Source organism: Oncorhynchus clarkii, chromosome 33 (genome assembly GCF_045791955.1).
Source record: "Oncorhynchus clarkii lewisi isolate Uvic-CL-2024 chromosome 33, UVic_Ocla_1.0, whole genome shotgun sequence".
Lineage (NCBI taxonomy): Eukaryota > Metazoa > Chordata > Actinopteri > Salmoniformes > Salmonidae > Oncorhynchus > Oncorhynchus clarkii.
In genome coordinates this window covers 19,409,206-19,433,722 of record NC_092179.1, presented here as the reverse complement: position 1 = coordinate 19,433,722, position 24,517 = coordinate 19,409,206, and the positions used below count along the sequence as shown (strand labels likewise).

Here is a 24,517-nt window from a genome sequence, read left to right as displayed (position 1 = left end):
CCTAACTTGGACGACGCTGGGCCAATTGTGCGCCGCCCTATGGGTCTCCCGATCACTGCCGGTTTTGATACAGCCCGGGATCAAACCAGGGTCTGTAGTGGCACCTCTAGCACTGAAATGCAGTGCCTTAGACCGCTGCGCCACTCAGGAGCACAGTAGTATCTTCCCAGTGCATCTTTTCCTTTGATACAACTAGGATTTAATCCTGTGTCAATTTGCCTGTTGACCACTGTTATTTTCAGAGTGCACCCAATTTCCATAACTTCCCAACTCTAAACTCATTGTACTGATTACTGAAGTGCCCTTAGACAGTCCATCAAATCAGCCTACAGCAGAATGCTCACCAAGCTAAGTTACGTTGCGTAGAGACCATCAGAACCTAAAAGGATGAAATTATGTCCTACACCATCGTCGCTCAAAGATTGAGACAAGGAGCAACACATCAAATCAAATCAAATCAAATTTTATTTGTCACATACACATGGTTAGCAGATGTTAATGCGAGTGTAGCGAAATGCTTGTGCTTCTAGTTCCGACAATGCAGTAATAACCAACGAGTAATCTAGCTAACAATTCCAAAACTACTACCTTATACACACAAGTGTAAAGGGATAAAGAATATGTACATAAAGATATATGAATGAGTGATGGTACAGAGCGGCATAGGCAAGATGCAGTAGATGGTATCGAGTACAGTATATACATGTGTACAGCTGTTGTGTAAAAACCTGACAGACAATCTGTTAACAAACAGTTATCAGACAGCTTGGTGGAGCAACAAAATAATATTCATATCAGTATGATATGGTATTCAAAAACACATGAATAAGATAACTCACACCCATATAGATGTTATTTGTCTCATGTATAATGATCAGTTTTTATTAGTTATTTTATTCCCTCCAAAATGAAAACCAATAGTATTAAAATCAAAAAGTAATTTTACCTACAATTGGATTGAATAGCAAACACAATAGAGTGGTCTATGATTGGCCTTGGTTGGCGCATGCGCAGTGGAAAGTTGGGAATTCGCCATGCAGCTCTCCGAATGTGTTGCGTACGGCTCGAGAGAGCCCTGAAAAGTGAACTTTTGGAGTAGCGTTAAAGTCGCCGGTCAAGGAGTCGACGTCTGTGAAGTTATTCCTTTTAGAACTGGGTAAGTGTTTCTTTTTGTTGTTGTGTGTATTTCAGTCATCACGGAACAGTTATTTTTTGTACTTTGACCGTCAATTGTATGGTTTACATTTAGTCTGCGCTATTGGGTTATTTATGGCCAATAACAGTAGTATTTCTATTCAACTGAAAAACTATTGAAAATATTTGACACCAACTTTCTTGGAAAGCTATTTTCTCATTGAGTTAGGATACTGCTGTCCACGGCTATCAGTACGTTAATCAGTTGATGAGACTGCGAAAACGTTGGCACGCTCAGGAAACAATGAATGGGCAACAGTTTGATACGTTGAATACATTTTCACCTTTACCACAACTCTTGATTATGGTTACAGTGTAGCAATGAGCAATAACATCACTAATATTAAAAAGTGTTGCATGCAACTGAAGCTTTTACATAATGGTCAGTGGTGTAATGTACTTAAGTAAAAATACTTGAAAGTAGCGTACTTTACTATTTCTATTTTTGACAACTTTTACTTCACCACATTCCTAAATAAAATTATACTTTTTACTCCATATGTTTTCCCTGACACCCAAAAGTACTCGTTACATTTTGAATGCTTAGCAGGACAGTAAAATGGTCAAATTCACACATTTATCAAGAGAACATTCCCGGTCATCTCTACAGCGTCTGATGTGGCAGACTCACTAAACACGTGCTTCATTTGTAAATTATGTCTGAGTGTTCGTGTGCTTCTGGCTATCTGTAAATAAAAAATAAATGGTGCCGTCTGGTTTACTTAATATAAGGAATTTGAAATGATTTATACTTTCACTTTTAAGTATATTTTAGCAATTATACGTACGTTTGTTAAGTATCTTTAAAACCCAATCCTTTTACTCAAGTGGGATTTTACTGGGTGACTTTCACTTTTAGTTGTCATTTTCTATTAAGGTATCTTTACTTTTACTCAAGTGTGACAATTGGGTACTTTTCCCACCACAACATATGGTATGCACATCTCAGGTTGGTAGGTCAACGTTACCTTCAGTTCAGGTAATTTCATTAACTGTAGGGCTATTCATAAAGGGGGGATTCATTTTCGCAATTGTGGGAGACATGGACACTTTACCAAGTTAATTCAACAACGAAAACATCACAGTTGGAATGGTGAATATTTTTTTTATTATCTAGAGGTCATGCCAAATTCATTCATTGTGTTCTTTTATTTAAGGGCTCATAGTTTTATTTGGTATTACTCTGTAGTCTTAAGTTGTCTAGGAAAGAGCGCTCCCGAGATATTGTCTGTGTGTCCTGGCTCTTGGCTATCTCTCTGTGTCTTGGGTTCTTGGTATTTTTGATTATATATTTTTTTTTAAAGAACAAAAAAAAGACGTCCTAAGGATAGCATGCAGTCACATGTAGTGTATCCAATGACTGCAAGGATAATCGTTTAAAATCTGTATCAGTGCTGCAAGACGACCACAAGTCCAGCTGAAAGTTGTTGTCCAAGCCAGGTACAGCCGTAAGGCCAGACTTCCAAGAGCTATTGTGACAGCTTTATGTTGACAACTGTGCCCTCCAACCTAGTACCAAGGAAACAATCAACTGGGTGCCTCCTTTTGAAGAAAAGTTTTTTTCAAGAAAATGTCAGTATTATGTGCAGAATAGTTTTGTTGACATTTTTAATTTCCTCATGCAGTGTGTCCTGTCAGTTTGACCCTCCGGCAGAGTTGAGTCAGTTCCAGCAGAGGTGAAGTTCATTGATATAGCGTGGGTTGGTCCTAGTTTGTTGTGAAGAGTAGAGAGCAAAGTATTTTAGCCTACAGCTCCTTCATCCAGTGTTCAACTGAGTTATTTGACAGACCCAGTTATCCTAGCTATTGTAAATGATTAGATGTCTAGCATCTAGCTTAAAAAAACCTTCAGCTGCACCCATTCTACCAGATTTTGTCCTGAGGCCGTTCTCCACTATTCAGACCTACTTTCCCCACACGTTGACATCCCATCTGTACTTCTGGAGGACTACTGCTGTGGTGGGACAGCTCCTAGGCACAACTCTTGGTCAAACACAGAATGTTGAGAAACAGTTTGGGCCATTGCTGGGGTAGACCTGATCCTTGTACTTGACATTTTAACGTGAAGACTTTGTTTTGTTCATTGCATTTGTTGTTGAATTCTTATACACATATTTGCATTTACAGTAGCCTAAGGAATTCCTGATGGGAATAATGTGCTTTCTGTTCCCACGAAACCTCTGACAAGATCTTTGGCTTAATTTTTTTTTTTTAAGGATTCAAGATTTAAAACCTCAAATATTTTTAATTGTGCTCCTACATTTCTTTGTGTGCTCCTACATTTCTTTGTGTGCTCCTACATTTTTCAACTTAGTTGAACACTTGCTCCTTGTAAAAAGGTCAGCGTAGAGCCCTGAGTAGTAGCTGGGAAAACGTCAGTGTGACAGAAAGTAAGACCTTTCTCACACATGTGACAGGAAGGACTTCCTAACTGGACAAGGCAAAGGTCATCCTGAGTGCAGGGATGCTTTGGGCAGCAGCCTTGTTCACTTTATAGCCTAGCCTAACTTCAGAGATGATTGTCTCTTGTCTTATTTGTGTTCAGCCATGCCAAGCTTTCAGGCCCTGCTTCAAAATTCATATTCAGTCTACCGTGGCAGATAGTCAAACATCTGCGCATCACAGCTACAGCTAATGATGACTAGCCCAAGGACATACATAGGAAATCCATAATTAAACTGACATTCAGTTTCAGCGTGGCTATTAGTTGTGATGGGGTGTGTTTTTATTGCTCTGTTCAGAATTGCAGTGTGTTGAATAATAACACCAGTCTGTTTGGAAGGGGTCTTTGAGGCCTACATGTCACCACAACTAAGAGAACAATAAGGCCAGTCAGACATGTAGTAAGATGTCCAACACAGCATTTTCTCCCTGCACTCTTCCCTGCCTGTGACCTTGCCTAGTTGCCCCCCAAGTGTGTTTTTGTCTGTAATTTAGTTGGGACATGTGTAAAACGTCCATACCTTGTGTTCTCTATCCCTTGCTTTCCATGTGACTCTGTGCAGGACAAAGAGCTGTTTATGTGCCATGTCTACGGCCACCACGACCACAGGGGTGAAGTCCCAGCATACTATTACAACCTGTTTTTGTTTTGCTTTACTTCCTGGCATTGAAGACTGAAAGCACCTGATGTTGTGTTTTTAGGTGCTGTATGACCAAACCAACATCCAGTACTACTGTTAAGACATTCATAATTTGTATGACGGAATCATTGTGCTATATGGGGTATTTCCATTCTCTACCCTACACTGAGCCCCCTGTTAAACAACAGCTCACCAGCTGAAGGGGAGACAATTGCATACGCCAGTTTAGTTCTGAAGCACAGCTGGAACTCTATAGCTACGTAGCTATTAGAATGTGTGTGTGTGAGGCTCGTCAATGGGCCAGGCAGTGTGTTTTTCTTTTCGAATGAGTCGCCCCTCCCCCTCCATATCTCTACTGGTTGTCAAACTATGTAAATAAACCAAAATAACAGCTACCCAATGATTTCAAAGGCAAACCTGAGACAAATGGGTTAGCCTTCGCTTACAATGCACACATTCAAGAATGAGGCCTTACTAGGAAAACATTCACGTAGAGAACCTTTTCTCCTAAGGGATTGAAATATCTTATTTTCTAGTGGTAGACCTTAGTTTTGTCTGAGGACTTGGAAAGCTTTGATGCTTTGAACAACCAGCGGGTCGCTTCTTTTTCAGAGGAGTTTACACACAATACCCAGTGTAGTGGATTGGTTGTTATCTGTGAGTAAGTGAGATTATATTAGGGGGGAAACTCCATGGTAACAGAATTACGCTGACATTCACATGTTTCACTTTAAAATGTATACCAAACAAAAAGCAATACATCTCAATTGAGATGGTTTGGGATGAGTTGAACCGCAGCGTGAAGGAAAAGCAGGCAACAAGTGCTCATCATATGTGGGAACTCCTTCAAGACTTTTGAAAAGCATTCCAGGTGAAACTGGTTGATAGAATGCCAGGAGTGTACAAAGGTGTCATCAAAGAAAAGGGTGGCTACTTCGAAGAACCTCAAATATAAAATATATATTGAGTTGCCTAACACTTTTTTCCCTTCATAGTTTTGATAGCTCCACTATTATTCTACAATGGACATTTAAACCTTGAATGAGTAGGTGTGTCAACTTTTGAGAGAGAGAAAATCAATCTGGAGGAGGTTTGAAAGAATCCAGGGGAGGGTGTTACAGAGTGCTGGTCATACAGGTCACAGATATGCTGGTGTTGGTTACTAAACTGACACATACTGAGCACTGAACTGCTCTGGAATGAAAGTTTCAATGCCTTACCCACAGTAGAACTGCCTGTGTAGCCTAGAGCCGACGAGCTGCCATTACTGGCAGACAGTACTTTACAAGGCTGAATAGATTGTGGTTTTAAAACTTGTTTGGGTGAATCTGCCAGCCACTGATTGTTATAACAGCAATGGAAAACTCTTTCTTCTTCACCATAGAGTGGTACTTTACTGGTTCAGTGAGACATTGTGAGAAGATGGGCTATGTGGTGTTAATTCCCACTACCCGTTTTAGCAAAGACACGCATTACAATTTTACTTGTTTTTCCATTTTGTCCATTGCACTCTACTTTCAAAACGTTTGCTTCAGTTCATTTCAATTAGGTCCAGATTTTAATATTAGATAAAGGCCATGTTCTCAGCTATTAAATGTAAACTGCCCCTTTTAGAACCAACTTATTTGGTTTTAAACAGCCTTTGTGGCATCGGTATGAGTCAGGAACATCAATTCTAGTGTTGAAATTGACTACAGGATAATTTTGGTCAGTAAGTCAACTCAGTTTTGTATGAGACTTTGTAAGTTAGTTTTTCACGACTTACTAGGGGGTTGGGTATGGATTGCAATCATCGTGCCCACTAACACTAGAGAAGCAGCTTTACTGATTGCGCTCCATCAGCTGCCCACTCTCTATCCAATCATAGCAACCAGAACCTCCAGACAGTGAGACAGACCTGCCCATTACACAGTGCCTCAGACTGGTTTACATAAGACCACACATTATGTTGAAATAACTTTTGGCCCTAGGCCCTTTATGGAGTGGCCACTTGCTGATAGTTTGGTGTCAATCATTTGAGTCTGCCACTTTTTTGTGGCAAAATGAGAATTGAAACTAACAGAGCACTCTTGATATATTGTATTATCAATATTCCAAAACCCATTGGCGAGCATCTTGTATCGCCGTGCGATCTGTTTTGTAACATGATTCCCTATGAAACACTGCCAGACACTCACATTCTGGTAATAGATGTTGAGAAAGGTGTAAAAATAAATAAGCGGCACCGGAGCGCACATCTCGCCAGTGACTTAACAAGTTGAATGTGGCTCACTGTACCTGCTAGCTACTACCCGTTACATAGCATCATTGACAAACACAGAGTTGAAACTTAGCTAGCGAGTGATTTTGGGCACTGATAAACAGTGTATAGCTTGTGCTTTAGGGCGATTCCACGGTAACAGAATCAAGCTTTGACTCTGGCATACATTTTAAATTAAAGAAATAAATGATAACCATTGATTTCAAAGTTTAACAAACCATACAACTCTATGCACAAGGACTACTTTTAACAACTTCTACAGAAAAATGTACAAAAATGAATTTAGTGGAGGAACTGTGCAGATGCAAATAGTCGGGTAGCCATTTGATGAACTGTTCAGGATTCTTATGGCTTGGGGGTAGAAGCTGTTTAGAAGCCTCTTGGACCTGGACTTTGTACTCCAGTATCGCTTGCCGTGCGGTAGCCGAGAACATTCTATGACTAGGGTGGCTGGAGTCCTTGACAATTTTTAGGGCCTTCCTCTGACACTGCCTGGTATAGAGGTCCTGGATGGCAGGAAGCTTGGCCCTGGTGATGTACTGGGCCATACAGGGTCAGCGTGGCGGATGTGTTGTTATCTACCCTTACCACCTGGGGGCGACCGTTTGGAAGTCCAGGATCCAGTTGCAGAGGGAGGTGTTTAGTCCCAGGGTCCTTAGCTTATTGATGAGCTTTGAGGGCACTATGGTGTTGAACGCTGAGCTGTAGTCAATGAATAGCATTCTCACATAGGTGTTCCTTTTGTCCAGGTGGGAAAGGGAAGTGTGGAGTGCAATAGGGATTGCATCATCTGTGGATCTGTTGGTGCGGTATGCAAATTGGAGTGGGTCTAGGGTTTCTGGGATAATTGTGTTGATGTGAGCCATGACCAGCCTTTCAAAGCATTTCATGGCTACAGACGTGAGTGCTACTGGTTGGTAGTCATTTAGACAGGTTACCTTAGTTTTCTTGGGCACAGGGACTATGGTGATCTGTTTGAAACATGTTGGTATTACAGACTCCGACAGGGAGAGGTTGAAAATGTCAGTGAAGACACTTGCCAGTTGGTCAGCGCATGCTTGGAGTCCTGTTAATCCGTCTGGCCCAGCGGCCTTGTGAATGTTGATCTGTTTAAAGGTCTTATTCACATCGGCTGTGGAGAGAGTATTTACACAGTCGTCTGGCACAGCTGATGCTCTAATGCATGTTTCAGTGTTGCTTGCCTCGAAGCGAGCATATGTTATTTTGCTCATCTGGTAGGTTTGTGTCACTGGGCGGCTCTCGGCTGTGCTTCCCTTTGTAGTCTAATAGTTTGCAAACCCTGCCACATCCGACGAGCGTCGGAGCCGGTGTAGTACGATTCGATCTCAGTCCTGTATTGACATTTTGCCTGTTTGATGGTTCGTTGGAGGGCATAGCAGGACTTATAAGCTACCGGGTAAGAGTCCTGCTCCTTGAAAGCGGCAACTCTACCCTTTAGCTCAGTGGGAATGTTGCTTGTAATCCATGGTTTCTGGTTGGGGTATGTATGTACAGTCATTATGGGAATGATGTCCTCGATACACTTATTGATAAAGCCAGTGACTGATGTGATGTGGTGTATTCCTCAATGCCATTGGATGAATCCCGGAACATATTCCAGTCTGTGTTAGCAAACAAGTCCTGTAGTTTAGCATCTGCTTCATCTGACCACTTTTTTTATAGACCGTGTCACTGGTGCTTCCTGCTTTAATTTTTGCAGGAATCAGGAGGATAGAGTTATAGTCAGATTTGCCAAATGGAGGGTGAGGGAGAGTTTTGTACGTATCTCAGTGTGTAGAGAAAAGGTGGTCTAGAATAATTCCCCCCCCCCTCTGGTTGCACATTTAACATGCTGATAGAAATGAGGTAAAACTGATTTAAGTTTCCCTGCATTAAAGTCCCCTGCCACTAGGAGCGTTGTCTCTGGATAAGCGTTTTCCTGTTTGCTTATGGCGGAATACAGCTCATTGAGTGCAGTTTTAGTGCCAGCCTCGGTCTGTGGCGGTATGTAAACCCTAACGAAAATGCAGATGACAACTCTCTAGGTAGATAATGTGGTCTACCGCTTATATGAGATACTCTACCTTTGGCGAACAAAACCCTTACTTATTGTGCACCAGCTATTGCTTCCAAATATGCATAGGCCCCCGCCTGGTGTCTTACCAGAGGCTGCTGTTCTGTCCTGTCGATAGTGTATAACCTGCCAGCTGTATGTTCTTAATGTCGTCGTTCAGCCACCACTTGGTGAAACATAAGATATATTTGTTTTTAATGTTCCATTGGTAGAATATATGTGCTTTCAGTTTGTTCCATTTATTTTCCAACGATTGAATGTTAGCTAGCAGAATGGAAGGCAAGGGGAGATTATCCACTTTTCGCCTGATCCTCACATGGCATCCTTATCTCTTTCTGCGAAACCTACATTTCCTTTTCCAGCGAATCACGGGGATCTGGGCCTGGTCGGGTGTCCATAGTATATCCCTCGCATCTGACTCATTGCAAAAGGGTTTTCTATTGATCAATTTGTTTTTTTAAATGATAAACTTGGATTAGTTAACACAATGTGCCATTGGAACACAGGAGTGATGGTTGCTGATAATGGGCCTCTGTACGCCAATGTAAATATTCCATAAAAAATCTGCCGTTTCCAGCTACAATAGTCATTTACAACATTAACAATGTCTACACTGTATTTCTGATCAATTTGATGCTATTTTAATGGACAAAAAGTATGCTTTTCTTTCAAAAACGAGGACATTTCTAAGTGACCCCAAACTTTTGAATGGTAGTGTACGTTATATAGGTATGCACATCGGTGTTAAACTAGACATTGGGCCGATGCTGGCATTTTTAGCTAATATTGTCCGATTCCAATATGTTCACCGATATATCGTGCATCGGAAATGCATAATTATGGAAATGAATTTCATGTTTCACAGGTTTGAACAGGAGCTCAGTTGAGTATAATACAGTAGAGTAGAATATGGTAGAGTACAGCTCAATACAATATACTACTATACTCTACTCGCTGTACTATCCAAACTTGTGAAACAAATGTCTATGATGGGTTCAGATTTGGTCCGGTCCATCTGTCGACGTTAACATCAAGGCCAGGGTGGACTGACCGAATATCAACTATTTTTCGACGTCCGGTGTCGGTCGGTGCTCAGTGGGTGAGGATGCCTGGTTAAAGTAAATGGAAGGAGTGGGAGCTCATAGGTAGGTGTCATAGGGCGGCGCACAATTGGCTCAGTGTCGTCCTGGTTAGGGTTTGACGGAGACTGAGAGATTATCCAGACTGACTGTTTTAACTCTCTTGGTTTGACCACCAGTCAACAGAAAGACAAAACAGTTATGAGCTGAACATAACAGTATGCCAATAGGAGGACAGTAGCAGGTGACCCAACTGTGGTTTGTGACTTATAATTTCTCATTGTAGCCAATTCAGTTGCAATAATTCCTTAGATTGTTTTGGGTAATTGCGATAACAATTTGGTTACGGAATTACGAGTTTTAATCACTTAATTAAAATGTATATCAGTAAAATCATTAACTAATTGGAAGGTCTAACATTTACTTGTTACTTCTGTGAACTCATTATCCTCCCTCATGAGGGAGGATAATGATAATAAGGATAATAATAAGTTAAAAAAAATATTTTTTTTAAGGAATTGCAAGGCACAATATTTCTTAGACGTGGAGGTAAAAAATGTATCCAAAACGAAATATGTGTTGATATTAGTTGGTAGGGGACTTTATGCCAACATTATTGTGTTTTGATGTATTTCTGATACTTTTTAAGACTTTTTCTGGTAGATGTTTTTTAAGACCATGTTTCCATCTGTTAATCCAGAAATCAAATACTTTACTTTTGCCAAATTTAAGATGGAAAATGTTTGTGCTTCATTTCACAAAAATATAGACTCTTCGCTTTCATTTGACACACAATTTGATTTGATATGCACCTATGAACTTCACATGTTGGTGCACATGGGTCTGTTTCGATGGAAATTTATGTAAGATAGTTTGACATCTTGCAGATGAGGACATTGTAGACCTGTTCTAAGAAATCAGTCCTGAGGACACAGCCAGACTTTCCTCACTTGATACACTGTATGCAATGCACTGACTCGTTTTTAATGCAACCTTTTTACTTGAGAAATCTGCACCAAACACCTTAGTTAGATTTCAAATTGCTAAGGTGCACAAACATCTTAATGACATATTTCTTGATTTTATCTTAGCCACTTGGTTAAAATAGTCAGAATCACGATGTTGTTGCTACGGTGACTCATGAGGGACCAACAGTACCTGCCAGGGTACGATATGTGAATATAACACACCCACAAGACAACTCTGGTTTGGCTTCAGTCATGGCAGCAAACTCTTTGCTTATAAAATAATCTTCAAAACGAGGCCAAATCCAGAAGTGCAGTTGCCCATTTAATGTATTTACATCACATGTTAACTGTTATGGTCACCCCCTATTAACTATCAGTCATGTGAGACTGGAATAATACTCATGTTCTGATCTAGAATGTACCATTTAATTTACTGTGACCTCAAGCTGTGAGAGAGAAGCAGAAAGGGTAAAAGAGGATGAAAGTTGAAGAAGTTTACTGATCTTTAATCTTTGGTAGAAACTTTTGTACAAACTCCTGTGTCTCGAAGGATTCGACCACCTGAATTATGTCATAGTAACTTAAGCTTGCCTGCTTTAGTGCCTTACCTCTACCCTTTCTTTATGCTCCTTGTTAGTTTCATTTTACTATCCCAGAGAGGGAACGTTCATGTTTGGATTCTTAAACTGCTGTTTCAGTTAGAAACACAACCACGTTTTGGGTTTCCCTCTTGGGGTGTGAGACAGACGGCTGACCAAATACAGCTGCCTCCCTACCTAGAGTGAGATGGCTCTCCATCAGAAGGAAATGCCTTGGGAGGAAAAAGCAATGGTACTAAAGGCGTCAACATGTTTCAGTTTGGCTGGCGCCTAGCCATACTCGGCTAACCGAATGAGTGTGCTCGCGTACTCTCTTATAAGAAAGAGCGGCAATAATGTCCATTTTGAGATGCTGTAGCCAGTATACACTTCCTCCAAAATAATCAGAATTAATGTAAGATAACTCAAGAAATCTGTCATTAGTTTTGAAGTTTTTCCCGAAGAGATCTTAGTTGCGTAATTTTACATCTAACTAAGATGTTTGGTGCAGTACATTTCAGCCGAAAAAGTCAGCAAATAATTAATCTTGACGATAACGTCGTTCAGATTATTTCAGTTGGAATGTACAGTGAACATTGATTCTGCTTTATGTGGCTTTTTGAAGGTTGTGAACCATCCAAGACAATTATGTGGGCATCTTTATAAAATGGGAATTGTTTTCAACTGGAAAATGTTTCTGTTTGTGCAACTCCCTCTTCAGTTGCACTTCCATCGCTGGCACAATGAATCATTGTTTATTGAGTAGTGCAGCTGTATAGCAAGGTGAATGTGAGCCTATTTTGGAGGGAGTATTACCCATGTAGCCTAAAGGGCCCATGATGGAAGTGAGTGACCGGACACAATGCCCTCAGTGTTGAATGTGCAGGCTCCCTCTCCCTGCCTCTAATAAAGATCAATGAGGCTATAAGAGCCCCCCCCCTCCAAACCTGAGTTGTGCTGCCCTTCTGCCCTGAACAAGGAGAGAGCTCTCATTACCCTCCAATTCAATTGACTTTGCATCGTGATGATTTCATATCCTCTCAGGCTATTTTACATTTCTCATTCAGATTGTACATTTATTTTCGTGAATTCAATATGTAATATAACGTTAGGCCTACCATGAAAGTGAAGTTATCTGGTCCATTTAAGTGAATGAGCTGCATGTGACATCCTGAGGTCAGGAGGCTGGGAGTGATGCTTTGTTATGGAAGCTTGGATTTCCAGTCAAGCCAACACGCTGTGGGGAGAGATCCCTGGTAGAATGGCGCCATTATTCCAGATAAGAACCAACTCTCAATCCCCATGACTGGTCTCAGGGAATCTTTGCTGCGGTGAGAAATCACTGTTATGGTTTTGCCTCTGAGAGCTCCTCTTTGTTTTTGACTCTCATGTTGTGGTTACTTGCAGTTCACTTCACTCGCAATGCCATGGTCCTAGATTCCTTTCTGGTTTTGATTCCAGTGGCACTGATCAATTGTTTTTACCTAGACAGTCAATATCAACTAAGAACATTGGCCTACATTGGAAATCTCCATATGCCAATATGGGTAACAGCCTGGCAGTTTACAATCACCTTATCCTCTCTTTTCATTAGGTGGCCCAGTTGCCCCACACCTGCTCCAAGTAAACACCCAGTCATAGGCTTGAGTCTTGACCCCATTATTAAAGTTAATTGCTGAGGTCTGTCCTAAATGCGGTCATCAATGGGGAAGTTGTGAGGCACAAAAATGCCCAACAACTTCAGGCCACTAGATTTACAGTATAGGAGAATGCATGTATGGTAGGAGTAAAGCTGTTGACTCTGAGGTAGGAGGCTAGGACACATTTTATTCAGCCAGTGCATCGGGGGAGAAATACAACAGTTAAAATGTCATCATACAACCATGAATATTCATGATGGATAATATATTCTTTAGAAAACTTTTCAATTTGAGGTATTTAAAAAATAAAAATAAAAAAATAAAAAAAAATGTTTAATGGGGAATATGATTTCATATTCATTCAAATGTACCAGGGACACCATAATGCCCCCAAACAAAAATAATACCAGACAATTGGGCTTCAATTTCCTGTTTAGCGAGCTTATCAAACAGATGGGGACAATCCTTTTCCACAGTTCCTCTGCCATGCATTGTAATTACACTTGATCACACAAGACATGGGAATTCACTAATGTCCCATTCACATGGAGGGAGAAAATCCTACATCTTATTTGCAGTTTCATTCTACAACTAACTGTAGGCTAGAACATTATCATTACTACCAGGAAGTGGCTTACAAATTAAGGTGCATAGAAATGCCTTTTATCAAATATTACTGTAATCATCACTAAAGTTGTAAAATCTGCTAGTGTTGTAATGTAGAGGGTCCTAACTCTTGGGTGGTCTCTGTCCACTTTAGTTATGTCTGTGTGTAATGTGTAGACTTGAACTTCACAGGGGGTTAATGTAATTTACTGCTCAAGTTTTAAAAGTCTTTGAAATGCCATACATTTTCAGACTGTTTTTACACGCACATCGTCTAACTTGTACTGTACTCTGTAGTCTTCTGGGCAATGGCTGTACTCTTCTGGGCAATGGCTGTACTCTTCTGGGCAATGGCTGTACTCTTCTGAGCAATGGCTGTACTCTTCTGAGCAATGGCTGTAGTCTTCTGAGCAATGGCTGTAGTCTTCTGAGCAATGGCTGTAGTCTTCTGGGCAATGGCTGTAGTCTTCTGGGCAATGGCTGTTGAGGCGACATTGGTCTTTTTTTTGACACTTCTGTTTTCTTACAGATTCACAGTGGGGGGGGGGGGGGGTGAAGATGATGTCCGATGCCAGCGAGATGTTGGCAGCCGCCTTAGAGCAAATGGATGGGATCATAGCAGGTAACGTGCAAAACTCACTCACATTCTGAACTGTGAGGCTGATCCCCCTCAAATATGTACATAAATGCCTCTTAAATAAGCCCCTGATATCAATCCTCAGGACTAGGGTTCCCATGCTGCTGCTCTTAGGATGTGGCTGTGGTGCTGGTCTGGGATGTTTCCCAGTGCAGTCCTCCAATATGAGAAAGCAAGACGTTCCATTGTTTCAGCAGTGATGGAAACAAATTATTATTCAAGGCCTACTGCTAGTATGATTTACAGGCATTGCGTGCCTCATCCATGGCCTGAAGGGAGGGTGACATGCCCATGGGGATGTAAGTCCTATGTCTTCCATCTGTATTGTATTTTACAGTTCTGTATTTATTGTAGTGGTCATGTATGTGGCTCAGTACATAAGAGCATGGCACTAGCAACCCGAGTTGTGGGTTTCGATTCCTGCTTGGGTCACATACCAAATATGTGGACTGTAGTCACTTTTGATAAAAGTGTCTGCTATGTAAATGGAATACTACGGTATTACAGTACTCTATTGGCCAATGCAATTTTTGTAGAGCAGTGTGGCCCCAGCAAATACATTTTGGATACAGGTTTACTGTATAAGGGATGTGTTTCTTGTTTTGGACTTTCTGAAATATTTGCATATTGGTGTTGTATTACTGCACTGTAGGAGCTAGAAATACAAGCATTTCACTGCCCCTGCTGTAACACCTGCTAATTTGTGTACGCAACCAATAAACTTAAATTTGTTACGTACATTCTGTAGTTGACAAACCATGTAAAATCTATAGCTTTACCAAACTTTAAGTTGTCATCAATTAAGGACAGTCAGATTAAGTAATTATAACATGTATTTTAAGCAAATAGAAGAGAATCATATCAAAAGTAATGTGAACATTGCATTGTGAAATAGCTTTATATGAACATGGGTTCCCGAGTGGCGCAGTGGTCTAAGGCACTGCATGAGGCGTCACTACAGACACCCTGGTTTGAATCCAGGCTGTATCACAACCGGCTGATTGGGAGTCCTTGTAGGGCGGCGCACAATTGTCCCAGCGTCGTTCGGCTGATGTAGGCCGTCATTGTGAAACACAAGTGTCTATGATCTTGTGTCTTGTACTTAGTCAATTGCAAATGTGCTTTGTTTTGAAACTGCCTTTTTGATTTCTGTTTTGAGTGTTGAACTAAGAGTTGTGAATGTACCACGTTCTGAGTGACAATTGCACCAAAGCAATAAAAAAAAAATGGTACAAGTCAGACACCAGAGGGAGGTTTTGGAACTGATTTTTGGAATGGTAGATGAGCAGAGGAGACAGCTTTATGAGCCCAGGCTTTTCCACTGACTTGTGTAATTTATAGAATTGACCTTTTCCAAGAGGGATGGCTGATCACGTGACATCCTCTAGCCCCTGTTACCACAGAAACCACAGCGTTCACACTCTCTCTGGCTGCCTTTTAGGGAAGACTTGTTTATTTATTTATCCCAATATTTATGTTTCTCTTCTACATTTCTGTGAAGGTTGACCTTTTGGAGCCGGTTGACAGATGCTGTCGAGCAGATTATAGTACATGCTGGAAACATGGCTTTTCCAAGTCCAACAAATAAGCTTCCGCTCAGGCCTCTTGCACCCAACATTTTTTTGGAATCGATATGTAATCTGTTTTTCTTTGCTTTTAAAATGTGTGGTATGTGACTTTCAGGACACATTCAGAAATCCACATCTGTAGCGCATCACATGGGTCAATGACATCCCACCTGGTGATACTGCCTTTCATCCTCCTCGTTGAAGGGAATTAGGAGAGGATGGGAGAGGCTCAAACGTCTAACCACAGGGCTAAAACTATAGATGTACCAGTCAAAAGTGTGGACACCTACTCATTCAAGGGTTTTTCTTTATTTTTACTATTTTCCACATTGTAGAATAATAGTGAAGAGATCAAAACTATGAAATAACACCTATAGAATCAGTAACCAAAAAAGTGTTAAACAAATCATGTTATATTTTAGATTCTTCAAAGTAGCCAGCCTGCCTTGATGACAGCTTTGCACACTCTTGGCATTCTCACAACCAGCTTCATCTGGAATGCTTTTCCAAAAGTTTTGAAGGTGTTCCCACATATGCTGAGCACTTGTTGGCTGCTTTTCCTTCACTCTGCGGTCCATCTCATCCCAAACCATCTCAATTGGGTTGAGGTCTGGTGATTGTTGAGGCCAGCTCATCTGATGCAGCACCCCATCACTCTCCTTGGTCAAATAGCCCTTACACAGCCTGGAGGTGTGATGGGTCATTATCCTGTTGAAAAACAAATGATAGTCCCACTAAGTGCAAAACAGATGGGATAGTGTGTCGCTACAGAATGCTGTGGGAGCCATGCTGGTTAAGTGTGCCTTGAATTCTAAATAAATCACAGATGGTGTCACCAGCAAAGCACCATCACACCACCACCTCCATGCTTCATGGTGGGAACCGTTAACCTAGTCTGGTCTCACAAAGACGCAGCGTTTGGATCCAAGAATCTCAAATTTGGACTCATCAGACCATCAGATTTCCACCGGTTCCACCATTGCTCGTGTTTATTGGCCCAAACATTTCTCTTTTTATTGGTGTCCGTTAGTAATGGTTTCTTTGCAGCAATTCGACCATGAAGACCAGATTCACACTGTCTCCCCTGAACAGTTGATGTTGAGATGTGTCTGTTACTTGAACTCTGTGAAGCATTTATTTGGGCTGCAATTTCTGAGGCTGGTAACTCTAATGAACTTATCCTCTAAGAAACTTTCGACATTTTCCAGATTGACTGACCTTCATGTCTTTAAGTAATGATGGACTGTCATTTTCTCTTTGCTTATTTGAGCTGTTCTTGCCATAATATGGACTTGGTCTTTTGCCAAATAGGGCCATCTTCTGTATACCTTGTCACAACCTTACCTTGTCACAACACAACTAATTGGCTCAAATGCATTTGGAAGGAATTTGTGGAATTTCTTTAACTTGTAACACCTGTTAATTGAAATGCATTACAGGTGACTGACTACCTCATGAAGCTGGTTGAGAGAATGTCAAAAGTGTGCAAAGCTGTCAAGGCAAAGGGTGGCTGAAGAATTTCATGGTTACTACATGATTCCATATGTGTCATTTCATAGTTTTGATGTCTTCATTACTATTCTACAATATAAAGAAAACCCCTTGAATGAGTAGGTGTGTCCAAACTATGGACTGGTACTGTATATCTATGCTTCTAACTTCCTTATTTATTCCTAACCACTCCTCTCCTAACCTTGGCCCCAACAGGCTCCAAGGCCATGGGCTACTCCAATGGGCTGTTTGACTGCCAGTCGCCCACCTCTCCCTTCCTGGGAAGCCTGCGGGCGCTGCACCTGCTGGAGGACCTGCGGGCGGCGCTGGAGATGATGGACCAGGATGAGCGGGAGGGCCTCCGCTGCCAGGTCCCTGACACCACCGCCGACGGCCTAGTGGAGTGGCTGCAGCAGGGTCAATTGGTAGGTAACTCCCTCAGTTCTCTTACTGTTGCAAATGCAAACACTGTTAATGTTAGTCTGTATTTTTACTACTGTTAAAGACATGCTCTGGAACTAAGTATTTGTTAAACCTGTTAAATGTGTACTTCATACATGCAGAATTACTGTCTTCGCTCAATCGGCCATGAAATCCCTGTCTTGAAAGCAACTGTTTTTCGGGAAGGAGTGCTGCTCTATATTCCCATCATTTTCCCCGTCATGGGCCAGCCTCCTAGCAATTCCAGTTCTAGACAATTAGCTTCAACCCCTTGCCATTTGAGTGGCAGCTAGTTGGATATACACACACACACACACACACACACACACACACACACACACACACACATAGCAGCAAGAGAGCAATGATGTGGTACATAAACTTTTGGCTCGTGAGCGCTACTTTCAGAACTATTGGCTAAAAAGTATACAGAAGTACCAGATAATCTCTTTAATGCCTGAGATATTCAGAATTTGAGTGTAATCATGGAAAATGTATTGCTGATGAGTATTCCACACATGAAGATCAAAGTACTTTTATTTAGACTAGATTCCTTTTATGTGATTGCATGGGCAGTGGTCTGCTTTGTGTCTTCTTACCTGTTATTTATATCTTGATTCCTTTGATTGTATGGCTATTGTGTGATGACATGCTTTGTGAGTGACGAAGTGTCTCTGGAGCGGTGTCTGAAATGGTTTCCATCCTCTTCACTGGAGATGACTCGCAGTGCGGCACAGTTTTCCTCCCCCTCAAGCCCTTTCTTTCTCTGTGTGAAATGTGAGAAGAGGAGTTTAGTTTTTGATTCAATTTCCACTTTAGTCACACACAAAGCACTTGCATGTGAGAACCCTATCGACCTTCACGTGGCTCTCAAATAACATGCATTTCGCGTGTCCCCCCCCCCCCAGGGAAAAATCATGTGATGTTTTTCAATGTAGGGATGCTATGACACCTGAATGCTGTATGCTGGCCTTTGAGATGGAGCGGTACATTTTCCATATGACTGGAGGCTGCTCTATTCCTAGGGTCAGGAGTCTTTCCTGGTATGGTGATAGGGCAAAGTGTTATTCCTGACCATATTTATGGCCTCTAAGTCCTTGGCGATCAGCCGTCTGATGGCTTTGGTTGTTTGTGATTTCAGACCAACGGAAATGGCTCCGCCATGATCTACCAGGAACGACTGTCACGGGTGGAGAGCGATAAGGAGTGTCTCGTTCTCCAGGTGTGTGTCACGAGGCCATGAACAAGCAGAGACCAGCTTTAACTAATAGGAAATACCACCCCATATTGAGAAAATGTGAACATTAGCAAATACATTGTACATGCAAACCGTACATTAGCAAGGGTGCTCTGTTTAAAGTGTATTTGATAGGTAGCTGTTGAATTCAGTAGTTTTTATCTATTCATGGTGTGAGTGAAAGACCTGCATCACAGAGCATGCTCTTAGATCACTAACCCCTACCCTGAAAACAACACGCAGATGACATGTGGCATATTATTGAGTGACGACTGTCCCCAGGTGAGTGTTCTCTCAGACCAGGTGGAGGTGCAGGGGGAGAAGATCAGGGATCTGGACATGTGTCTGGAGGAGCACAGAGAGAAACTCGACGCCACTGAAGAAACGCTGCAGCAGGTGAGGCCCCAGCAGGGTTGCAGTGTATTATGGTTATTAGCAGGATGTTCTTGTCTTATTATGAGACAGAACTTTGGGCTCAAGGTATTGGTCAGCCTTTTGATCCAAATGATCTTTCTGAATGAACACTGATTAATACACTTCGCTCCTACTCGTCTGTGACTGAATCTGTGACTGTGTGTCCTGTGCAGGAGTTCTTGACCAGGTCCACCCTGGAGACCCAGAAGCTGGAGCTGATGACCGAGGTGTCTAGTCTGAAACTGAAGCTGACCACTGTGGCGAGAGATCGCAGGGATAGTGAGGTACACGGATGCATTATGGGAATAGACTCTCCCTCACAGAGATATCTTGTTTTTGGTAAATATCTTATAATTAGTAGGATGTGAGTTTATATGAATCTTGGCAGTCACCCAAACGTTTAATAGTTCACACTGAGACCATGCAGAGGTTGGATGGAGTGGGCCCTGATCCGTCATGCAGATCCTGGCCCGGGTGGATTGGCTGGCAGGGAGTGCCAAAACACCCCCTTGCTCCAGCAGCTGTTTCCTCTCATAAAATAATGAATCTCCCCTCCAGAGAAGCTGGGAGTCTGACAGTCAGGGATTCCATACACCTAATCCACGAGCACTGAGCAGGCCTGGGCTGGAGGAATCAGGATATTGGATCCTGAGTGTGGGTTTCCCGACACTACTATAACCTTTAGGGAGCGGTGTGTGGAAAAGCAATGTCTTCCATATATGTTTAATGTTGGGCTTTGTTCGGCTGTAAATCACACACCCCTGAGTCTGATCCATTTCTTCTTTCCTACCCACGGTGCTCTGCGGTTTTTACTCTTGTCTAAATGTATGCGTTGTGAATCATGTAGCACATTCTTGTTTAATGACGATGCATATTTCCTGAGTGCTCCATCTATACGGTAATTGCTCCAAGGTACAGGAGTATGTATTATCCATCACATAAAAGCAGTTGTAATGGTAATTGACCATGACACTTCCTTCCAAATCAAGAATCTGTCTCCGTGTTGGCGTGGGCTTCTCTGTGTCTCGCTCTCTAAATAATCTTTGGTGCCTCATTGGGGATTTTTCACTCCACAAAAACATCCCCAACATTTGCTCCAAAACTCTGTTGACCCCCCTTGGGCTTGTGGGTAATGTAGTCTTTTACCTCCCCAGGGGTTGTACCAGGAAGTCAATGACCTGCGGTTCAGGGTGACCGATATGGAGAATGAAAGACTGCAGTGTGAGAAGAAACTTAAATCCACCAAAGTGAGTAGCATGGCTAAGAATCTGTCTACAATATGAAGGCTTTAGATCAATCTGTTCACATTAGATTGTGCATGACATATGGTCCACAGATTAAGTTTGACTCACTCTACACTTGTTCTACATCATGTAGGTACTGAATCTATCGTTCCCTTGTGTGTTGGTTATATATCACTGCTTTCACTCTTAATACCACCTTCCTTCAGGGTTTTATACCCTTTGTCTCCTCTCTCCTCATCTCTCACTCCTGCTTGGCTAACTTCTCCCCTGCAATGTGCTAACCTGTGCAGCCCTAGGAATGGAACATGGGCAGGTTGAAGTTCACTGGAGGTGTGGTGCAGAAGTTAACACAGAGTGCTCTGCTTTTCCCTGTCTGTCCCTACAGGCCTCTCAACCTTCCCTCTGTCCATTGACCCTATCTGCTTTTCCAACTTTCACCACACTTCCACTTTGACTAAGTTCTCCTACCAGCTAAGTATAAGTTGCAGATTTCTTAACACACTAGTTTTTCTTCACTTCCTACCTTGATCCACTTAATTTTATGTCAACTGTACATTGATGCTAAATGTCTTAAACCTTTGGCTAAGTAAGCTAAACTAATGGGTGGAGCTGAACGGTCACGGATGACCTTCTTCTGGGGATGAACATCCCAATGGAGCTGTTCTTTCTCAGTGGAATGTGAAAGAAATTGACATGTTTACAGTGTGTTTGTATGGTTCTCTGGTTAAGACACCAGTCCTCTGGTAGAATGTATCCTCACTCTAAACTTATTCTGGGCCATACTGCCCTGCAGCACAGTTGGCTTCAGACTGGGTTTTTACTTTCAGTTTGGTCAAACTCTGTCTAGCTGGGTTCTTATCTAGATCTTAGATCTTGGCCTGTATTCATAAAGCGTCTCGTACGAAGAGTGCTTCTCTAGTAGGATTTTTACATGTTCGATAAAAATGAATGGAATCTGATCCTAGATCAACACTCCTAAGGGGTACACTACAACGCAGGTTCATTGGGTTAACAGAAATAACTACTGATTTTCTGGTTCATTAAGAAAGATAAACGTAGGTGTTTTCGGTTGTTGAGTCAATTAGGCCATGCCCATTTTCAAGTTTATCTCTCTAAAAAATGTAATTTGTGAATATTTAGGCAAGTCAGCTCATTGATCCTGCTTTATAGTCTACCCCTCTACTCTGACACTTTATGAATATGGGCCTAGATATGTATCTGTAGTTTAATGAGGTCTGAATGGTCCCGAACATGATCCTCTCCCATTCAGGAGGAACTGCAGACTCTTCAGAGGCAGCTGGAGGAGCTGAGGAGGCTAAGAGACCAGGCTACACAGGGAGTGCTGACCCCAGACAGAACAGATGGAGAGAAAGGTGGGAGTACGGTTACTAGACATGTGGGAGGGAGGGGACCCTCACTTCACCCTCATACACACGAGGAGCCATAATATTTCAATAGGCTTAACTTGCACCTTGACAGATTTACGGCAAAAATTTTCCAACATTCCTTTTCCTAATTCGTCTGCAGTTATTTCTGCCCTTAAGTCCCCTTAAGTAATGATGGATACCATCAAGACATGGCCTGAGCATTGGACTTTTCCCCCTGAAATACAATTTTCAAAGCATCCTGTCTCACTCTCACACAGATGGGGAAGAAAGGGAGATGTTGTACTTTCCTTACTACCTTACTATCGTCGTATCTGTCTTCAGGGCTCATACCAAGCATGTTTAGACATGATCTCTGACTCTTTCAACCCACAGCTGAGGCTCTTATCACCCATTTACCAAAGGGGTATGCAATTTATGTAGAGTGCAATGTATTCACTTTAAGAATTGATTGTCCTTGAACCTGCCCCATATACTCCTGTAGCTTAAGTGGACTTGACTTGCATGTTGTTCTTTATAGACTCCACCAGTGTGGATAGACAGCAGTAGACACCAGACAATATGTCTGTCTGATCCCTGTGGGGGCACGCTTGTTGTTTTCCAGATGTGGACGTGCTGAGGATGAAGAGGGCCATGGATTCCCTGATGTCAGCTAGCAATGACAAGGTACTGGAGCTCCTGTTTACACTGTTTCATAAAGGCTGCTGTAGTTGACGCATGGGAATCTCAATGGCTTTTCTAACTCTGATCTACCATCCTTCACCCACAGGACCGGAGGATCGAGGAGCTTCAGGAGTCTATCACACGGTACAAGAAGGTCCAGGACTTGATGAAAGGTGAAACTATGTTAAAGGAGTGTGAAACTAGTAATGATTTGTTTTATCGGTATCATTGCAATAGTCCATTCATTCTATTTATTGGACTAGATCAATCACATGTTTGATAGTGTAGAATAATGGACTTGATAATTTTGTGTAACAATTATAACTGTTCCCCCTCCAGACACACTGAATGAAGACAATTATGATGACATCCAGGATGACAGATCCCCCTCCATTCAGGTCGCCATGGATACAGACCAGGCCACACTGGCGGTTGGGGAGGAGACAGGAAGGAGCTGTGACGAGGTAACAACCTCCCCTGTCATAACAATGTATCACACACAGGATGGACCCGAGACTAGACTTCCTTACCACATCGTAATGTTAGGAATGTGAGGGCCAACAGGCTTGGGGTACTGGTTTAGCTGGACAGCAACTACCTAACCATTTGAAACTGTCCACTGTGCTTTGCGACATTGACGACACATTAATTTAGTGACGTTGACTCTTGTAATTCCTTTCTCTTCCTCTCTCATCTCCTCCTCCCAGATTCCATCAATTGCAGTGTTTTCAGAGCTGGAGCAGGAGAGCCTGATACAGGAACCAGACACAGACAGGTGAGGTTGGCTTTTCTCTGGACAAACTACACTCCCATGGACTATTTGCACATTGGGTCACTGTTTTAGTTTGTCTGTATATTCATCATCTCAAGGTCTAGACTGTCGGTTAACTTTCCTTTCTCTTTGCAGTCCACCAGAAGTCCCACCACATTCAGCAGGTAGCTTGGGCCACATAAACAGCAACACAGAGCAGGTAAGACTGTCCCCTCTCTCCTGGGGTGATGGTGAATAGTGGGTTAACTGGAAAGACCTTGACTTGCTGCCATCATGGAGTTTATATACAGTACCAGCCAAAAGTTTGGGCGCACCTACTCATTCAAGGGTTTTTCTATATTTTTACTATTTTCTACATTGTAGAATAATAGTGAAGAGATCAAAACTATGAAATAACACCTATAGAATCAGTAACCAAAAAAGTGTTAAACAAATCATGTTATATTTTAGATTCTTCAAAGTAGCCACCCTTTGCCTTGATGACAGCTTTGCACATTCTTGGCATTCTCACAACCAGCTTCATCTGGAATGCTTTTCCAACAGTCTTGAAGGTGTTCCCACATATGCTGAGCACTTGTTGGCTGCTTTTCCTTCACTCTGCGGTCCAACTCATCCCAAACCATCTCAACTGGGTTGAGGTCGGGTGATTGTTGAGGCCAGGTCATCTGATGCAGCACTCCATCACGCTCCTTCTTGGTCAAATATCCCCTAATTGCCTGAAGGTGTATTTGGGTCATTATCCTGTTGAAAACCAAATGATAGTCTCACTATGCGCAAACCAGATGGGATGGCGTATTGCTGCAGAATGCTGCGGTAGCCATGCTGGTTAAGTGTGCCTTGATTTCTAAATAAATCACTGACAGTGTCACCAGCAAAGCACCATCACACCACCTCTTCCATGCTTCACGGTGGGAATCACACATGTGGAGATCATCCGTTCACCTACCGTGCATCTTACAAAGACACAGCGGTTGGATCCCAAAATCTCAAATTTGGACTCCTCAAAGGACAGATATCCACCAGTCTAAGGTCCATTGCTTATGTTTCTTGGCCCATGCAAGTCTCTTCTTATTATTGGTGTCCTTAGGTAGTGGTTTCTTGGCAGCAATTCGACCGTGAGGGCCCGATTTCACTCTTTTCTCCTCTGAACAGTTGAGGTTGAGATGTCTGTTATTTGAACTCT

General features: G+C 42.1%; 1 protein-coding gene across 1 annotated transcript in view; it reads left to right on the top strand.

Moving 5' to 3' along the window:
- Positions 1–1,012: 1,012 nt before the first annotated feature.
- Positions 1,013–24,517, top strand: part of LOC139393186 (liprin-beta-1-like) — a 32,900-nt gene continuing 9,395 nt past the window's right edge. Inside the window, exons 1-13 of the mRNA XM_071141616.1 lie at positions 1,013–1,156; positions 14,012–14,104; positions 17,395–17,603; positions 18,761–18,841; positions 19,139–19,252; positions 19,444–19,554; positions 20,425–20,517; positions 21,785–21,887; positions 22,504–22,565; positions 22,669–22,735; positions 22,902–23,026; positions 23,270–23,337; positions 23,470–23,533. Of these exons, the coding sequence (XP_070997717.1) occupies positions 14,041–14,104; positions 17,395–17,603; positions 18,761–18,841; positions 19,139–19,252; positions 19,444–19,554; positions 20,425–20,517; positions 21,785–21,887; positions 22,504–22,565; positions 22,669–22,735; positions 22,902–23,026; positions 23,270–23,337; positions 23,470–23,533 (1,161 nt within the window). The 5' untranslated portion in view covers positions 1,013–1,156; positions 14,012–14,040. The remainder of the gene's footprint in view (positions 1,157–14,011; positions 14,105–17,394; positions 17,604–18,760; positions 18,842–19,138; positions 19,253–19,443; positions 19,555–20,424; positions 20,518–21,784; positions 21,888–22,503; positions 22,566–22,668; positions 22,736–22,901; positions 23,027–23,269; positions 23,338–23,469; positions 23,534–24,517) is intronic.